The sequence below is a fragment of the Venturia canescens genome, chromosome 1 (assembly GCF_019457755.1).
Source record: "Venturia canescens isolate UGA chromosome 1, ASM1945775v1, whole genome shotgun sequence".
Lineage (NCBI taxonomy): Eukaryota > Metazoa > Arthropoda > Insecta > Hymenoptera > Ichneumonidae > Venturia > Venturia canescens.
In genome coordinates, this window is record NC_057421.1 from 7,890,496 (window position 1) to 7,909,179 (window position 18,684).

General features: G+C 40.1%; 1 protein-coding gene across 5 annotated transcripts in view; it reads left to right on the forward strand.

Moving 5' to 3' along the window:
• The window catches only part of Stacl (Stac-like), a 109,059-nt gene that overhangs the window by 21,425 nt on the left and 68,950 nt on the right, over nucleotides 1–18,684 (forward strand). For all 5 annotated transcript variants that reach the window (XM_043411829.1, XM_043411837.1, XM_043411854.1 and 2 more), the window contains exon 2: nucleotides 1,828–2,844. In XM_043411829.1, coding sequence (XP_043267764.1) covers nucleotides 2,235–2,844 — 610 coding nt within the window. In that variant the 5' untranslated portion in view covers nucleotides 1,828–2,234. The remainder of the gene's footprint in view (nucleotides 1–1,827; nucleotides 2,845–18,684) is intronic.

Genomic DNA, 18,684 nt, shown 5'->3' on the forward strand with positions numbered 1-18,684 from the left:
TTTTGTCCGCTAATTCATCAATTCTATAATTTAGCCCGAAAATTATTGAAACTCATTTGTATGATCGTTTTATAGCATGAAAAAGAATCAACAGCCCATCGAACAGATACTCGTGGCTAAAAAATAGTTCAAATTTTTGTACCTACAGCTCTTATCAGAGTCGTTAAGTTCATTAAGCAGGAAAACGTGCAATTTTTTTGGTTGTCCCTGTAGTGAGACCTTCGTGTAACAAAAATGTGTGCAACCAGGATCTTGAACTCCAGCATTGAATACATTGAATAAAAAACTGCAAAAATTCTTGACGGAGATCTTGCGATTCGATCGGACAAAGTCTCAACTTGGAGTGATTTGAAATGAAATTATTAAGGGGCTGCATCATCGAGATGTGACACTGATTCTTCGTTGTACATTTTTTCAACTTTGTTTCCATCGCTGTGGATATTCGATTCGTGACTGCTTCCACCAGATTTAAAAAAAGTTGGCATTTCAATAGTCTAAAAGCGAGCAAATTATCGACGAAAGTTAATTGGAATTGAAAGATTTCTTACTGCAACATTTTGTCTTTTGAAGTCACACGGAACGTAGAATAAATGAAAAACTACATAAAATAAATTCGAAAAAAAAACATTCGTCCGATCACAAAGTTCAGAGTTGAAAGTCGTGATATCGAGGTTTATGTAAATGGAGACGAAAATATATGTTGCACGATCGCATTGCGCCAGCCGTTGTCAAGCCGGACGGTTCGTTTCACTCGTTTGTGCAAGTGACAACACCTTCTCACACGATCGAACCTATTTCTCGGGGCAGGTTTTTCGTCCGCGATGTGATAATCGCCGTGCATCGAAGCGCGTAATTGAGCCAATTGAAGCAACGATTTTTTTTCTCTGTGAATGCACAGAGCTCGGGCACCTGCGTAATTTTCAGTTTGTTGACTGTTCAATTTAAAATCCTTTGATGAAAAATACCACTAAAACAAAGTCTGTCACGGAACTAACACAAAGAGACGAGTGCAGAATCAACACCGAGCGTTGGTTTATCGTCCAATGGGACTTGTGCACTGGATGAACTCAGTGAGCGGAAGATTATTCACGGATAGCTTTCCTGCTCGTCGTTCTCCGTATTTTTTCGACAATGATCCCGTCGAAACGATTTTTTTTATGTTCCAAAAGTTGTAACGTAGACATTCGTGGTTTTTTTGATTAATAAATTGATGCGAACCACGATAAAAAAAGTGTTTCATTCAACAAGTGCGGACAGTGGTGTATTGAATTTCGTACGTGAACGAATTCGAGGCTTTCTGTACTTGTTGCATAAAATACGATCATTTTACGAAAAGGAAAACCTTCGAAAAGCGCGTTTCATTATTCAGCTGGCTCCTCTGGTTCGTTATAGCATCTTGTCAAGCTTTGAAAGCATTTCCACATGTCTTCAAATGTGAAATTTTCTGAAAAATTATATTCATCAGCGTAAGTTCAGGGGTATAAAGTGGGAACCTGAGCAGGAAAATGTTCGTTGAGATTCGCGTTTGAGCATATTTTATGCTGAAAGAAACCGGACTTGGAATAACACGAGAAGAATGAAATTGCGAATAAAACGTAACCATCTTGCAAGTCTCGAGGGTGCAGCTTCCTGTGCGGGTCTCTGGGCAGAAAACGTCCAAACGAGACTAAAATTCGAAATGTTCAACGGCTGCAATGAGCCTAGCTTTCGTTAGGAGAGCCAAAGTGCAATCGTTTCTCAGAGTCAAAAATGAAAAGACGAGAAGCAAAAGCTTTTACAGATCGTTCATCAGATTGATTATGAATTTTCGAATTTTTTGTGTTCCAGGTGATGGAGATTCGTTAAAAAATCGGGCTCACCATAAAGAAATGGGAGGCGTTGAATTCGCATGAAAAATCGAGGAAACGCGACGGACTAATGGAAAATAACAAATGACCAGTTGGAGGCGGACAAATATTGCGAGCTCTCAGAGCTCGTGGGTGTAAACGGGCGTGCGTGCGGCACGCCAAAAATAGAGAGCAACTGGCAAAAATGTATTTCACGGGCATCGTATGGACATCGTGTAGTTATATGGTAGGTCGCGTGAATCGTGACGTTAGAGAGATGGACGATGTTGATGAGACGGCGAGATACGTACTCGCGGACGTTTGTAACGAGAGCGATGTTGGCTCGCGCGAGGATTTCGGGAATAGCGTCGACGAAGGAACGAGCCTCGAGGATTTCGTACTTCGGGTATGTACGTCATCTATCCGGCGGAGGAGCTCTTTAGAATCTACGAGAGTCCATTGCGTCAAAGTGTCCGATTGAGCGAGGATAATACGCGATCGGAAAATAAGCGAGAGCGGGAGGTGGTGAAGGAGGAAAAAAAGCTCGAGGATAGCAGCAAATCGGAGGCTAATAAACGTAATGAAAGCTTAGGCAAGCGCTCGGCGACGAGAAGCAAAACGAGCGATACTCGCGACAAGAAAAACAGAGGAAACAAAAAATCTGGGAAGCGAAAAAACTTTTGGTTTTTCAGGAGGATAACTCGTGGCCAAAAGTGCGAAAACTCGACGAATAAATCCTCCACGAACAATAATAAGAGTGTCAATAATAATAGCGATAATAATAGTTATAAATATCGGGACGCATCGAAGGACGAGAGCGGTCGCTTAAACGAGAAAACGATATCTTCGTCCCGCAGGACGAAAACGAGAAATTGCACGATTATGCAAAACAATCGTAATCCGGCCGACGAGGCCAGCACCGCGAGCATCAACAGTCCCCTCAGGGACCTCACTCAAGCTAACCTCAACGAGCCACTCAAACAGCACAATGGCAACGCCCTTAAGCTCGTACAGACCGGTAAGTTCAACATTCTCATATGCACACTGAATCACTTCGTAATTATTGTGCTACCAGGAACTGTAGAGAAAAAGAAAAATAAATTGGTCGAGCTTCGTCAAGTAGGTCACGAAGCTTAGGTCGTTAAAAGTCTCGCTGAGGATATTCTTTTTGAGTACGTTCATCAAATGTATGCGAAACATTTATCATTTCGTGTTTCCAAAAGGTCAGAAGAACTCCATTTTCCCTAGGCACGTGAAAGTGGATTCAAGAAATTTGTCATCGTATTTATCTGTTTTTTTTTGTATTTTGAATCTTTCTGCTTTTTTTCGTACTCGATTTTCTCACCGCTGATGAATCTCGTTGAATCGAAGGCTTCCAAAACGTGCTCGTGGCACGAGTCACTGCAATCGTTTTCTTTCGAATCGATTAGAAAGTAACTCAACCGTGATCCAGTTAGCTCAATCATCCACCAACCTAACAAGGGTGTAACAATCTCAAAGAAATACTTAATTACTCAACACTGTTTAGAATTCATTTCCTCGATGAAAAGAACACCTGCAGGCAGGCTCTATCGAAGTTTCATTTATCATGCTACCCACTGAGTTAACGATGTTGCCCCTTGGCGCGTTTACTTCACTTCTCATGGGCTTCCGAACAAGCCTTTAATATTGTTGGAGCTGAGCTTCACGTATATCAGCTTAATATCAAACGTTTGGAAACACGTAACTCAGATGATTTTATGGTTCGTTTAGCAAAATGAGTATTTGAAACTAAGAATTTTCGTAGTTTTTAATATTCGAAGCCAGGTGAACTGTCAATTCTCAATGCGACTAAATGACTTTTTATCTCCACATTGTACAAGTTGGATTAATTTTTTAATGGCTATTGTTACAGACGAATGGATTAAATTCTGCAAAAAAAATGGTCCATTTCAAAAATTGTGTAGTTCATGAACAAGGAGAGAATTTTCATTGGGAATATTTGAATTTTCAATTCCCTCCCTCTTTCTCTTTGCTGGAAAATTGTGATGAATGTCTTGCTTAGTTTTTACACATTTTTTCGACGGACAATTCTTAAGTAGGGAAGACCGGGGCTGGTTGACCAACTTTGCAAACTATTGCATGTAAACAAAGAACTAAAAACGATTTGAATAACCAAATGGTCGTTTCGAATAGAAGCAACCTTCCTCTATCTCGGATGAAAATTTGAATTTTTCAATTTAAAACGAAATGAGTTACTGAATCGCTTTTTTGATGAACCGTTTTTGTGCCAACCGACCTCACGGTCCGGCAAGTTGACACAAGCATTGGAGCAAGTTGACTAAGGTACTACTTTAACCTGATAATCAACTACGTATTAGTGAAATTTCTAAAAATGGATAATTGTCAATATTATTTATTCGATGATTCCAACACGAATACAAAATCTTGACATAAGTGAATGTAAAGATAATTTTTGTCCGTAAGAATATTACATTTTTACTGGCACACCCTGAGTGAGTCCATTTAGAGCACTCATGTACGTCGACACATGTGTTAGCCAACCCCATGCCACTGTTGACCTGCTTACCCCACACTGCTTATTTTAGCAACGATTCGAGGCAGCAGGAGACAGATAAGATTGACGTAAAAATTTGTTTTCGTACCTGGATTTATGAAAATTCTTCACTCTTTCTAAAAGACGTGTCGTGTCGCTCCAACGCGTTGGAACACATGAAAAAGAAAAAGGTTACAACGAACGATTGTGTCAACAGGGCGTATGTTTACACTCGGTAGTTTGAATGTTAGTGCTCGTTAGTCAACTTACCCCATTGGCCAACTAGCCCCCGTCCCTCCTGTGTCAAATTTGTTGACAATTTTGAGTTTTATTAAGGTTGATGGGAGACGGTTACGTGATTTTTGCAGCAACTATATTTTTCGAAAATTTCAAAAGACGAAACTTTCTTGAAAACAATAATTTTATTATTTTAGAAATATTATTGGTAAAGAACCAACATTTTTATACATTTTTATAAAAAAACGTTTAAAGAGTTCATTTTGACTAGCGCTGTGCAGTAGCTGCCGCTGCTGTTGATGTCACGCTGTCACTTTTGTTTACAAATTTTATAGGTTATGAAGTGAGTTTACTGTCCAAAGTAGTAGTATTGCAGTGAAGGAAAATGAAAAAATAAACGATCAAAAAGTTTACCGGGATAAAAATCGTCGTTTTGTAAAAATTTACAAAAAAACGTGGCGAAACTAACGAACGACAAAATATGACCAAAAGGTCGAACTGACGTCACGTGCGAACGTATATTGAATGCAGCGTTGTCAAACGTTACTCATTCATTTGTCGTGTAATCCGAATGATTTCTTATCAGATATTTTTTCATATTTCAGCAGATTTTCAATGGTAATGTTTAAGAGCTAAAATACTCATGTATTCTTGAATATCCACGAAATACAACGATCGATTTTTTTTTGCGAAATCTTGAATATAACTAACGAAAAAATACAATAACTTTTGATGTGCGTACGGCTTTCATATGCCGGAGTGATAAGTGTCAGAGAAAAGTCGATATTCAATAATTAATTTGCTGCTAAGCTACACGGTAACTAACGTCGAAATTTTGCAAATCTATCCGGTACGTATTCATTTTTGCCTACCAAAAATATCATCGCGTAATCTTGGATAGCGAATCTCCCATCTACCTTAACTTTAGTCTTGCACTCGATTTGAACCCATGCGCGCATAAAAACGGTAGTTCTCGACTATCGATAGCTTCAGGTTGTCGCGACTTGCTAATTTTACGCCCATGTTTTCTACTCACACTTTAGCAACGTCAAAAGCCCCGGTTACTTTGTTCCAAAACCTCGGGATGCGTTTTATTTTTCTGTCATTCATATCGATACGAGGAACATTAAGTTCTCATGTATAAATAGACCCAGAGAGAGAGGGAGAGAAGCCATGAAGAGCTTTTAGCTCTGGGCATCGATATCATGACGCGTAAACTGGGGAAACACGGTAATCCTAGGAACACAGACAGGACGCTTCGGGAAACGAGCTTAACGACTCGCTGCGAGCGTCGCCTAACGCTGTATCACATCCCACGTATAACCCATGTTCATGGGGTTGTACGCGCACTCTCATTCCCCTCTCTCTCCCTTTCCCGTCCTCCTCACACGCACACTCTTGAACGAGTGTGGGCGGTTGTACGAACGAGGGCGACTACCCCGTGGGTTTACTCTCAGCACCCAAACTTCCCCTATCTCGTGTGCACGCGAGTGATTGTCATGGATTTTACGAGCCGGCCCGGAAGTGGAGCTGCCTCACTGGGGCCCTTCTATACAAACACACGTACAGAGGGAAACTCACATGTACAAAAGCATGCAAACTTATTGCTCGATCGATCGTTAAAATACAAATTTTGCGGGTAAATAATAAATCAAGCTGTTCCAGACCCTACTTGTTGTGATCGCGGACAATTAATGGCACGGGAATATTTATCGTGTTTCTCGCCATCTCGAATATTTTTCGTCTCCATTTATTCCGAGTATTTGAATTGTACGTATTCAGTGTTATTTGTTTTTTTTATCACAAGATTTTCCAGGTTCGAAATAGTGAAAACAGGGATTTTTCATATTTTTAAGGGAAGGCCAATTTCTTCTTGTAATTTTAGTCGGAAAAATATTATGACGGTGAAACCTCCTGAATTGTTGCATACATTTCTAGGCATTTTGCTCGGACAATAAACAATCTTTTTAATGAAGCAGTTTACGCCAGGACTATGCTTTACACGGCTGAGCCAACCTTATGGGAAATTTCGATGGCTCAGTCTCTAATCACGGGAAATTGATAGCCATTGTGGAAAATTGGACCTGTTGCTTGATACGAGCGGTAAATTATTGTAGGAGGAAACATACGTTGGTTGAACATCAGCCTCGCGTGGTCGTCGGGGTTATAGGCTTTGATAAGACCTGCAATTCACCGGCTTATATTAAAATGTCCAAATGCCTGCTATTAAGGCGAAGGACAATCTACGGTTGTGTACTATAAAGTTAAAAAACTGGGTTTTTTGTAGCTTCAGCTCTTGCACGTGAAATAACGTTTTTACGATCGAATATTATTGACTTTTTTTAATTTGGATTCTTTTCTTTTTCGTAGTGAATATTTTGATGCGAGTGACTTCTGAACAATCGAATTTTCACCAATTGGAATTGATTCCATGCAAATTCATGAAATACCAAACTCCTTAAAGGAGATCATTTTTCGAAGGGCACTACGACCTCAAAATAGCAGTAACCTCAACGGTTCAAATGAAATTCTTGTTCGCTATTGTCCTACAAATTCGATCGTGATCACAGACGTCTCAAACGGGCGACTGTCATTTTGACAGCTCCAGAGCAAAGCAGCAGAAACATTGTGCCACGTCGAACAACCGACCAGCACCAAAGGAACGTCGAAAATTGGAAAGAACTCGTGAAAAAATGATGATGAGATGCACGAAAAACAACGATCCGTACAGAGACAAGTTTGACATAAAAATTGAGACAGTGAAAAACGATGGTGAATCCAATCTGCCATATTTCTATGTGGTTTGGAAAGCCCATGAATGGAGCATTTTGTTCGCCGATTCGGCTTTATAAGCACAATTGTGAAAGAACAGCAATTTCGTGAGAGCTTTCCACGAAAAACTCGAACGTTGCTTCGAGTGGAATGTACACGAAGTTGGGTGCCACGTCTCCCTTTCATATTCTCCTCCACTTTTGTGCCGGTATTCGTTTCTCAAATATTCGAAGTGAGCTGAAATATATAAGCAGAGGTTGAAGCTGTTTCAAAGAAGCTCGAGACGCTGCTGCGCTTTCGGCCAAAATGTATGCAGATACGTTGGTAACAGCAGTCGCGGGGTCTGTCTACGGTGGAAAACGACACGACGACTAGTGTCCGATAGTCCGAATGAGAGAATAAAAATGCGATTGGAGTACCGAAAATTCAAAGTGAACAGTAAGAAAAAGGCAACTCGTTCAAATGTGACGACGTTATCGAATTCCAAGCTGATGCACTTCACTTTTTGCACATCCCCGCACACACGAGTGAACATTTGACGTTGAGAAAATTCTCAGAGAGCACGATCGGCTCTGGGTCCAAGTATTTCAAATAAAGAATAAAAAAATTCTCAAGGTAATGAAAAAGCTCGCGGAGTTCCACAATTTTTTCTTACCATTATTCAACGATTACGACAAAAAATATCGAAACACTTCACCGCAACGGTCGAGCGATCAATTTTCCATTCTGCGTGATAATAAATTATGTCGCCTTCTGAATAAGAGTAATGAGATTGTTGAATACATATAAGAGGAAACTACTATCATAGAAGCTGAGGATATTGCAGTGAGGATGACTCAAGAACTCGCAGTCGAGAAAACGACGAAGAGGGACAGAGGGAGACCAGAAACCCGGAAGTCGAAGAACGGTGCCGGAGGTATGTCAGAGAGTAACGGAAGCGCTCGTCGAGCCGGGGGAAGATTAATCGGGCAATGCGATAACTCTTTGTCTCCATATTAATGGGGATGCGTGTCTTCGTAGTTCCCTCAGTACATTGGAAATGCACAGGCACTACGAGTCCACAGTTCTACGAACCAGAAGATTCTGGATAAGTTTTTCCGAATGATAAAATTTAGTAGAATAACAACCATCCTCTTTGCGCCTCTACGCGAAAACAACTCTGCTTCTAAAATATTTACTCTGAAATCCATAATAACTCTACATAAACAATGATCTTCAGGGAGAAAACGGATTCGTTTTGTATAGTGAGAAATATAATATATTTTTCAAGAATTTTGTAATTATTTAGGTTCGATTACAAACAGCATTGCACTTTTTGAATTTTCTGATTTTTCGTCCCTCGAATTCTAAACTGTTTTATGTCGACAGCAAAAAGTGATGCACGTGAGAACTATTTTTCGGTTTGTTTTCGAGTGTTATTCATCGTGTCAGACTAGCACTTACAATAAGTGGAAATTTATTGTAAATCACAAATTTTCACTGTCAGCATAGTAAATTCTATAATAAATAGACGAAATACACCGAATACGTGTGACATTCTACCATACATAACATTTTTTTTCAGGGTTGCTCGAGCATACTTTACAATATAAACATTTCAAGTGGCTGAAAACATTTTTTCTATGCTTATAGAGAAAAATGCTTTTGAGTCTTTTGAAAAAAGTGTATGGTCTTTTTACTATGGTGGATAGAACAATTTTTATTACTGTTCTTCGAATTAATGCTGCAATCCATTACGTATATACTGTCCTCGAGATATACTTTATTCCTAGTGCTTTTCTCTGGAATTTTCAGCCTCGTGTTTTCTCCGTGTTCAATATCACACGGGAGTAGATATGTTAAGGAGGGTAGACGTTCTCTACGCAGATCCGCAGTTATTAAGGAGAGGAGTTGTTGTTACCGATAGAGTTGTTAATTAGCAGTTATTTTCATCACAGGACTACTCGATAACAACTTTGCTCTTTAGAAATGTATTTAGAGGAGAAATGTTGTTAAATACATTTACTGAATTTTTTGACGTGCTGCAACATAACTCAACTTTTATAAATCTACTCGATAACATTTCCACTCTAAAGATTTTTATTTTATCCATGAATAACGTCTCTACTCTTTAACATGTCTATGCAGATTAAGGAGTTTCGGTACAATCGTTACGATGTTGTCGCATCCTAAGCCATGTTGAGTACAAAAAATTTCAAAAAGTTCAGAATTTTAAAAAATTTGGTGATGATATTCTTCAATACCAAACTCGATGATATTTTTTTTAGATTTTTCTTCTACACAGTTATCGAGTAATTAAATACGAAAAATACGAACTATCCAGGTTACGCTTCAACACACAGAAAAGGTTGTCTATACAGACGACATTCGCTTGTTCGCTTGCAAAATATATCGTATGCAGCCTAAACCTTCGTACTTCTCGAGGCTATATCTGTCAAACTGGATGGTCAATCACCTTGATTTTTTTTCACAATATCTGCGATATCCTGCTCTAGCTCCTCCTCGTTTTTTATAAACTTCCTAATTTTAGTACTAGCGGTATAATTAATAATGTGCCATTTGCTTATGCATGGTCCATATGTTACGTGTTAATTGAGTCAACTTCAATTACATATATCTCGGGTTCGGGATGGTGAAACTTGTTAAAATTTTATAAAGTTGTTGTTCATATGTTAAACAATACGTATGCCAAATTTAAATAATTTCCTAATTTAACTGTCTCGTGGAGGAACCACCTTAATTACTCGATAACTACACGGAGAGAAAAAAATTGTAAGAATTACTATGCTGCCATGGTATTGGGGTTCTGTATCGCCCATTTTGGAGGTTTTTACCAAAAACATTGTAATTTCCAAGTCAATTCTGAATGAAAATTTTTAAATTGCGTATTTTGCTGTGACGAAGGTTTCAACTGTGCTATTTTTTCCTACATAGTTCACCAAGGAAACGTTGTAAAATTTATGTTGACTCGATGATGAACTGCGTCAAGTAGAATTATTATACCGTTTTGCTATGGTCAGTACTGTTTTCACAATTGAAATCTACAACTGAACATAGTAAAATTTTAGGAGCTCGAACACAAGCATCGATCATACGCCAAAGTGTTTAGAAATTTACTATGGTAAATAACAGAATTTCATTCGCGATTGTACGATAATATACCGGTATACATGCATGTGTATCGATGTATTTATTTTGACATCACACATCAATTTTCATCGAGTCGCTTCACAAAAAATTACTACGTATGTTCGTAAGAATTATTAAATATTACGATATAGAACCCTACTTCTATGGCACCATAGTAGTTTTTAGTGAAATTTTCTCTCCGTGTATGTAGAAGAAAATTTTTAAAAAAACATTGTGCTTTTGCACTTTATATTGAAGAGCGCTATCACCAAATATTATCAATTTCTTAACATTTATTAACATGAACTAAAATTCCTTAATAACAAGAGAGGAGACATGTCGCATTGTATTGATTTTGCAAATTTGAGAGCAGGGCTGTTTGGAGCAGCGTTGTTTTTGCGTGGAACCGTAAACATGACCGTTGTTATTCTGCCTCAAAATCTGAGTTTAGTGACCAGGAAAAAACCTTGTTTTGCAATGTTTCATAAACCCTCGAGGAATACAGACTCGTCGATATTTCCAGCCGGTAAACGTTCTCGGCCTCAAGTCCTCTTACTTAATATAAATCGTCCCACTTGAGTTTCCTCGAAACCCTTTCCAACTGTAAACATGTACCGTTAGTCGTGCACTAAATATGTACATTCACATACTTCTTTTTTGTCGCGTTTGCTCTCGAATTTCCGTTTCGATAAATCCGCTTTATCCTCGACTCTTGAAACTCGCCCCTTCCTTTCTCTCGCACACTCATGCACACCCCAAACACACTTCGAAGGAGATGAAGTAGTCAAGGAAAAGGGAGGACAAATCTTAATCTACTACCACGTTTCTCCCTACCGAGATCGTTGGACGACCGTCAGATTCACTACCAAGCTCGTCTATATAATAGATAAACAACCTCAAGCTTATATATATAGAGATTCATGATTATTCCATGTACAGGTATATAAAGGCCGGAATTGGTAGGATTAGGTTCGTCCGTCCACCGCCCGAGGCTTTTCCGACCGTTTCCCCATTCTCTTTGCCCTTTTTTCCGACCTATTTTTTACACTCCACCTCACTTCCAGTTTCTTATTACGCCAGGCGTAATAAGAAATTTTGAGGAGTTTTGAAGGAGCCTCCGAACTGAAGAAATAATTGAGTCAATGTTGCTCGAGATATTCAGATTGCAAAAGCGAGTTTGGCAACGTTTAGCGGTTCACGTCGAGCACGTGTTGAGCTTTGATGGGAAGAAATTAAACTACTTCCGGTTTCTTCGAGAATGTACTCATGGGGAGGTATCGATTCTATATCGAACCAGAGGCTGACATAGACGTGCGAAGTTTACTTCCTTGTTATCACGCAGCGAGAGGCCTGCTGCCCGCGGCTCGGATTACAGTATTAGCTCGATTGAGCAAATTTGTTTAGGCTTATGCCTGAACTTTCACAAACAACAAACAATCTAATTCAGCTTGATGGTACAGCCTGCGAAGTTCCGTAGTGTTTATGAGTCACATGTTGAAGTTTATGCAAATGGAACGCAGCGGTTTCCGCGGCAGAGGACATTTTAGAGAAGTGAGTGCGTTTGTGTTGGAATTTAGGAGAAATGGAAGTGGTTTAATTAATGTTGAAGTGCTCTCTCGTGCAAAAATCAATGGCTGGAATTCAGCAATCTTTCGTTCTAACTTCGTTTAACGGATTTTGATGGCGTTAAACATGTGGCCAAGCTAATTAATTTCGTGGCCACACGGACAAAACGAGACCGAAAATTCTAGAGGAAAGTACTAAAAATATAGTATCTCGGGGACAGTATAGAACTGGATTGCAGCATTACTTCAAAGAGCAGTAATAAGAACTGTTCTATACACCATAATAAAAAGACCAATACTCAGCCCTTTTATTCAAAAGACTCAAGATGTTTTTCTCTATAAGCATAGTAAAAGATGTTTTCAGTCACTTCAAATGTTTATATTGTAAAGTATGCTCGGGCAACCCTGAAAAAAAAACGATATGTATGGTAAAATGTCACACGTATTCGGTGTATATTCGTGTATTTATCCATAGAATTTACTATGCTGACAGTGAAAATTTGTGATTTACAATGCATTTTCACTTGTCAGTAAGTGCTAGTCTGACATGATGAATAACACTCGGAAACAAAACGAAATATAGTTCTCGGACGTGCATCACTTTTTGCTGTGCTCATGAAGCTCTTTAGAATTGAAGGGATGAAAAATTGGAAAATTCAAAAAATACTATGCTGTTTGTAATCGATGCCTAAATACTTTTAAAATTCTTGAAAAAAAATATATTCCTCACTATATAAAACGAGTCCGTTTTCTCCGTGCAGGAATTTGAGAGTTCCGTCGAAATGGAAGCCCCGGCAGCAGGTGACCGAAGTGAGTGCTCGTCGATCGTTTAGGGGGAGCACTCGCCTGCTTCTCAGTCAGCGAGGAAACGCAGTTTTTACACTTTTGTGCCACGCTGTGCGACAGCAGGCAGGAAAGAGCTTGGACCGTGGAAAGGCACGTTCGAAGGTCCTTCACCTTTCACCCGCCTCCGCGAGCCGTAAAACTCCGTTTCCACTTCCACCGCGTCTAGTTTCTTCTTCGCCGTTCTTTCGTTTCTCTTCACTTTTTTTCCTCAAATATTTATACCGTTGCCCTAAACTCGTGCCCCTTGCGAAGCTCACCTTCTCTACTTTCCGAATCGCAGAATTGGGCGGCTTGAAAAAATATTCGCAACCTTGAGATCCCCCGCCGGCTGATGCCTACTTTCGCATGCACAATTTTTCAATTTTCTTTTTTCTCCGGCGCCTCACTTACCCTCGCCTTTAACCTTGTGTGTGGCTGTTGACTCGCTCAACCACCCTCCCCATGATCCCGGACGACCCGAGCTTTCCCCAAGTTTTATCTCGGCGCAGGTCGAAAGCCCCACGCTGCTCGAAGCTTCAGGAAAACCGAGGGGGACGCGAGGGCTGGGATCTCCGTGTTTGCGCACCTGATGCCCTCTCTAGCAGCTCGAGAAAGGGTGCACGTAGCCTTTTTCACACCGGCTGCATTCCCAGGTGCTCTCGATCCATACCTGCACACACTCACATTCGTATATCATTATCTTTTGCTGTAAATTTGATTTATGACGTTATCCGGGCTATTAGACCGCATCAAATTTCAATACGGAAATTCCCTGAGGCATTGATGATATTAGACAAACAAACATATACATGTTAATATCCTCCCTTGCACACACTGCTCTCTGTGTGCTTAATGACAAGAGGGCACAGGTTATATTTAATAAAGGAAGGAGGCTGGTTGCCACGGCAACTGCGAGGTGAACAGGCAAGGTATTGATTCGCCCCACCTGAATTCAGGTCAACCCCTGACTAACACCTTTTCCATATTATACCACCGTTTCCGTTGCTCTCTTACTCTTTTGCTCCCTCTCTTCCCCTTTCATGAAAATACTCACGCATCGACCACTCAAAGTACACCTACCTCGTGTATGTCCTCCGCGTGCATTTATGAGCCTCCACACATGTGTACCCTCGGTACACAGACGAGCACGCAATCCCCCGCAGTAATGACCACAAAAACACCCTGCGCATCACTATTGCAGGCCAACTTGGACTCTGAGAGAATTGCTTATAGAAAAGATCCTTGGAAGACCAGCAGGTGAATAATGACGAGGGAGGCCACACATCATTAGTGCACGGATGATGCCGAGCTCGCCTGCTGTTCTCCTCTGCTGTCTATGTGTTTGTGGAACCTCGGTGATCCCGATGGCCAAAGTAAATAGTACGATCTACACTGTCGACCAACGTTCGTTCAGGATCCTGAAATACAGTGGTGACCAAAATTATGGAATGGCAATGGGCCTTGATGAGGAATCAAATGGCTCCTGTGATTCAGGCACATTTTCAACTGGTATCTTCTTTGAGAAGGGGAGCATCCTCATCCTTCAGGATCTCGACGTGTGAATTTTTATATTTTTTATTTTTTTTAGTTATAAATATCCTTCAAATATTGACGTTTAAAGCATTCTATGTAGCTTATAGATGGAACTATTATTCAGGAATCACAAGTGCCCTTCTCTATTTTGGAGGGTAGCAAGTGTCGTACGAATTTTCGCGTCAAGTGTCCTCCCTTTCTGTCCTTAACTTATCGTTAGTGATGTATACTTTCGCGTCACTCTGTGACGTTGACCTGAATGTCAATGCTTTTGCGTGCGTACACGCGCGCTCGCCAATGATCGAGTGGATGGCTTTTCCCCATGATAGTGTTCCTCCGACCAGACTTTCGCATAAATTATGTACGTGGTACGTGTATGTTCTGATACACAGGCGTACTGTGAATTTCGGATTAACGAAAAAGCAGGCGCCATGGACGGTGTTCTACACTCCTTAAATCGCGTAACCAATGGAAAATTTAGGGACCGGGAGAAGGCAACGAAGAGAGAGAGAGAGAGAAAGAGAGAGTCCAACGATCTTTTATTTCCGACCATTTTGCAAATGTTTACTGCTAGATTTGTTAATAGTTTAAGGGGGGGGGGGGGGGGGTCCTGCTTTAGAAAGTAGAAAAAATCGGATGTTTTCGGGAATGTTTTTGGATGGACGGAAATAACTCTGAGAATAGCGAACTTTTCGGTATAGTTTCAAGGATATTTAAAAAGTAGAAAAACAGCTTTAATGTGAGAAATACTAATTTGTACTTGGTTTATGCGCAAAGTCTGATTGTCGAAGTTTCTCAGCTGCGTACAATGTGGAGATCGTAATTATTGTTTGTAATGGAAATTCCAATTTTTTTTTCCATTTTCATATATTTTTCTTCCCTATGAACCTATAAAAAGCTGAAAAAATTGCGAAATTCTATATATTTACAGCACGTTGAAGCGATATTCTTCTGTAGAAGCATTTTTTTCAAACTCGCTAAAAATATAGAATTTCACAATTTTTTCAGCTTTTCATAGGTTCATATGGAAGAAAAATGTATGAAAATGGAGCACAAATGTGGAATTTCCATTACAAACAATAATTACGATCTCCACATTGTACGCGGCTGAGAAACTTCGATAATCAGACTTTGCGCATAAACCACGTACAAATTAGTATTTCTCACATTGAAACAATGTTTTTGTACTCTTGAAATATCCGAAGTTCACTGTGCTGAGTTATTTCCGTCAATTCAAAATCATTCCCGAAAACAATAGTTTTTTTTTTACTTTTTAAAGCAGACCCCCCCCCCCCCCTTAAGTGATAACGAGTCAACAAAATGTCCATTGTCAGTGGTCACCGCACGTTTCCACTTCTTCAAAGTTACCCTATCGTAAAAACATTGTTTTTTCCATTTTACTAAAAAAAAATCTGAAAGTTTTTCTCTTGCCACAATGGAATGAAAGCTTATTGCATCGCACGACCGAGGGTCGAACTAACTTTCATCTCGTTATTTGAGATCTCTTTGAGTTCGACGTGCAACGTAGTCGCTTGCTTCTCTCAAGTACTACGAGTTTAGGAAAGTTAGTCACAATAAGAGAAAACTTGAAATTCAATGACGATTCATTACGTTCATGTATCTTGAGGAAAGTTTCAACAACAACAATAGCAGAACATGAGTTTATTCCCTGTCCAATTCGCATCGTGCCAGTGACCTCGTCGTCATAACCGAACACGATATAGTTGAAGGATTTACGACCAGTAGACGGTTTGCGAGTGAAATAGGCATTTCTGGAAGCCAAAAAAGGAGGAAAAAACAGTGTTTCGACTAGTGAAGGATTGGCATACTTTTGATCTGTGCACGCATTCTGTAGCTTTGAATATCGTAAGAGAGAAAATTGAGACCCGGGGAACTAAATTTCCCTTAGAATTTCACGTCTCCCCTGTCCTACTTCCAGGTTGTGCTTCGATCCCGTACATTATTTTCTTATCGATATTATTATCTGAGAAAATTTCCATCAGAGAGGATTTTCCATGGCGTGACGAAGGCGGCGTTCGCATCCGCGTATTCGTATAAATGACGAAGCGAGTTTCACGTACTCCGCGCCATGCGAAAGCTCGATCAAAAGATAAAGAGCGAAAAAAGAGCTTAGCCGCAATTGTCTCGTCACGGGACGTCGCATAAATAGGATCGAGTTTTCTACACAAAAAGTGCCATACGAATTCTCCGTATCTCGGCTCGAACGTGTTCGTTTATTCTTTGTCCTTAAAAGGAATCGTTATTGATTGCTGCTCCCCGATTTAAACGTCAACAATAACATTTTTCTGCTTTTTCACGTTATTACGCGCGTCATATCAGTTCTCACACGATGTAGACGTCAACGCGGCTCAAATGTGCCATTCTCGCCTGTGCTTTTCCCATGCAAGTCATGCCTCTGGGAAACGTTGACGGGTCTCATAAGCTCACGCGACAGTCCGAACTTGGATGGAACGCTGATACGATCTTAATAATATACGCATGTAGATACCTGAAGAACGAGAAAAGAAGAAACAAAAAATTCAGGAATAGTCGAGCACGCTCTTTCGCATGATTTTTGTATTTTTTTTTGTTTTTTATTATGCGTTTTTCTCATTCGGGAATAATCCACAAAGTTTTATCTTCCCAGGTACGTGTTCGAGCTGCTTCGCTCGTGAAAATCTAGTATGGAAATATCCCAAGCTAATCCCTTTTCCGTTTCATTTTCCGCGATTCGCTCTCGCACCACTTATCGGATCTCATCCACGCGCGTTTATACCGCAAAATATTATTTTCCGGTTTACTTAATGCCGTAGGTAAATAAGGAAAATCGAACATGTGCCTACGTCATGTGACGAGATTGGCGAATTGATTGATACGCGAAAGCTGCTGAATCATTGACGCCCTCAAGTTCTGCTACTCGACTACCAGCGATCTTTGATTTTCACTTTTCTGATCCATTCTTTTTTCAATCGCTATTTAAATTCTTGACACGCGTTGCTTTTTGGGGACTCAACGTGGAGGGTCTCACTCGATCGCGCAGCTCGTCGAGGGCGCTTTTGATCCAGAATTTTCATCCTCGAGTTTCTTCATTTGGACTAAGAATATAAACAGAATAAAAAGTTCTCGAATGAGATCCAATAAACGAGACGCGATTCAATCGGTGTCTTTCGAATTAAACGAATGCGGCTCGTACCGTTTTCCGATTCCCAGCGTCGACCTCGTAATATTGAGAATATACGATTAATAAAATTATTTAAAATAGAAAAAGAAAATAATATTGTTCGACTAAAATTTCTGCGAGAAAAAAAGACGTCAGAAGTGGAACGTTTTTCGACGCCCTGGAGGAGTTTATGTGGATTTGTAGGGAAGCGAAGCCCTTAAATTTTGATCGCATATTTTTTACGTGACGACAGCGAATCTTCGGGATCTATTTGAGGTAGTGAAGAACGTGTGTAAGCGGCTCATAAATTGTCGGGGATTGAATTTTTGCTAGGAGCATGTGTATCAGAGATGACTTTTGTATAACGGTCACCCTCGAAGCCTCGTAGCTTTATTTCTTCTGCTCTCGCTTTCTCCTCCACTTTTTTCCTCCCTCTCTTTTACTGTACGAACATGGTGACACGCATTTTTTTCTCGGGGGGGAGAGGCGATGTGCCCGGGGCTTCTTTGAAGCACCAGTTATGAATACCGGATTAACTAATTGGATTGTAGAAAAAAAAGAATAGAAATGAGACATAAGAGAGCAAGAAGGGAGAAAGAGAAAAAGCTTGCATCAAAACTTTCGTCTGTGTGTAATTTCCTTTTGCGATCGTCTCTAAACTCCATAAAACCGACGTTTCGTCTCTCCTTATTTTCATGATGACGCATTTTCAAATCCAATATATTTGAGTTTGCCCACATTGAGCACCAAGCAAATTCCATTTTTCAATAATCCTTCAACCAACTTCAACGGAATACGAAGTTACACGAACCCACTGACGACGATGGATAAACCTTTTTACTTCTTCCTGAATTCCCGATCTTTTCTCTTTTCCCCAACCCGATTCGGATAAAGTATAATGTTTCTGTTAACTGTAATATACACACTTTCGTTTCCGCTCCATCGTACTTCCACGTGACAGGCCAGCAGCTCCATTCTCGCATTACCCTGCTATTTTATCCCATCAAATGGACATTTTATATCCGCTAGGATTCTGACCCTGCTTGGAAAAAGGAAAAGATAAGATAACCGTCGGAATTTCGACCAGAAAACTCTTTCGAT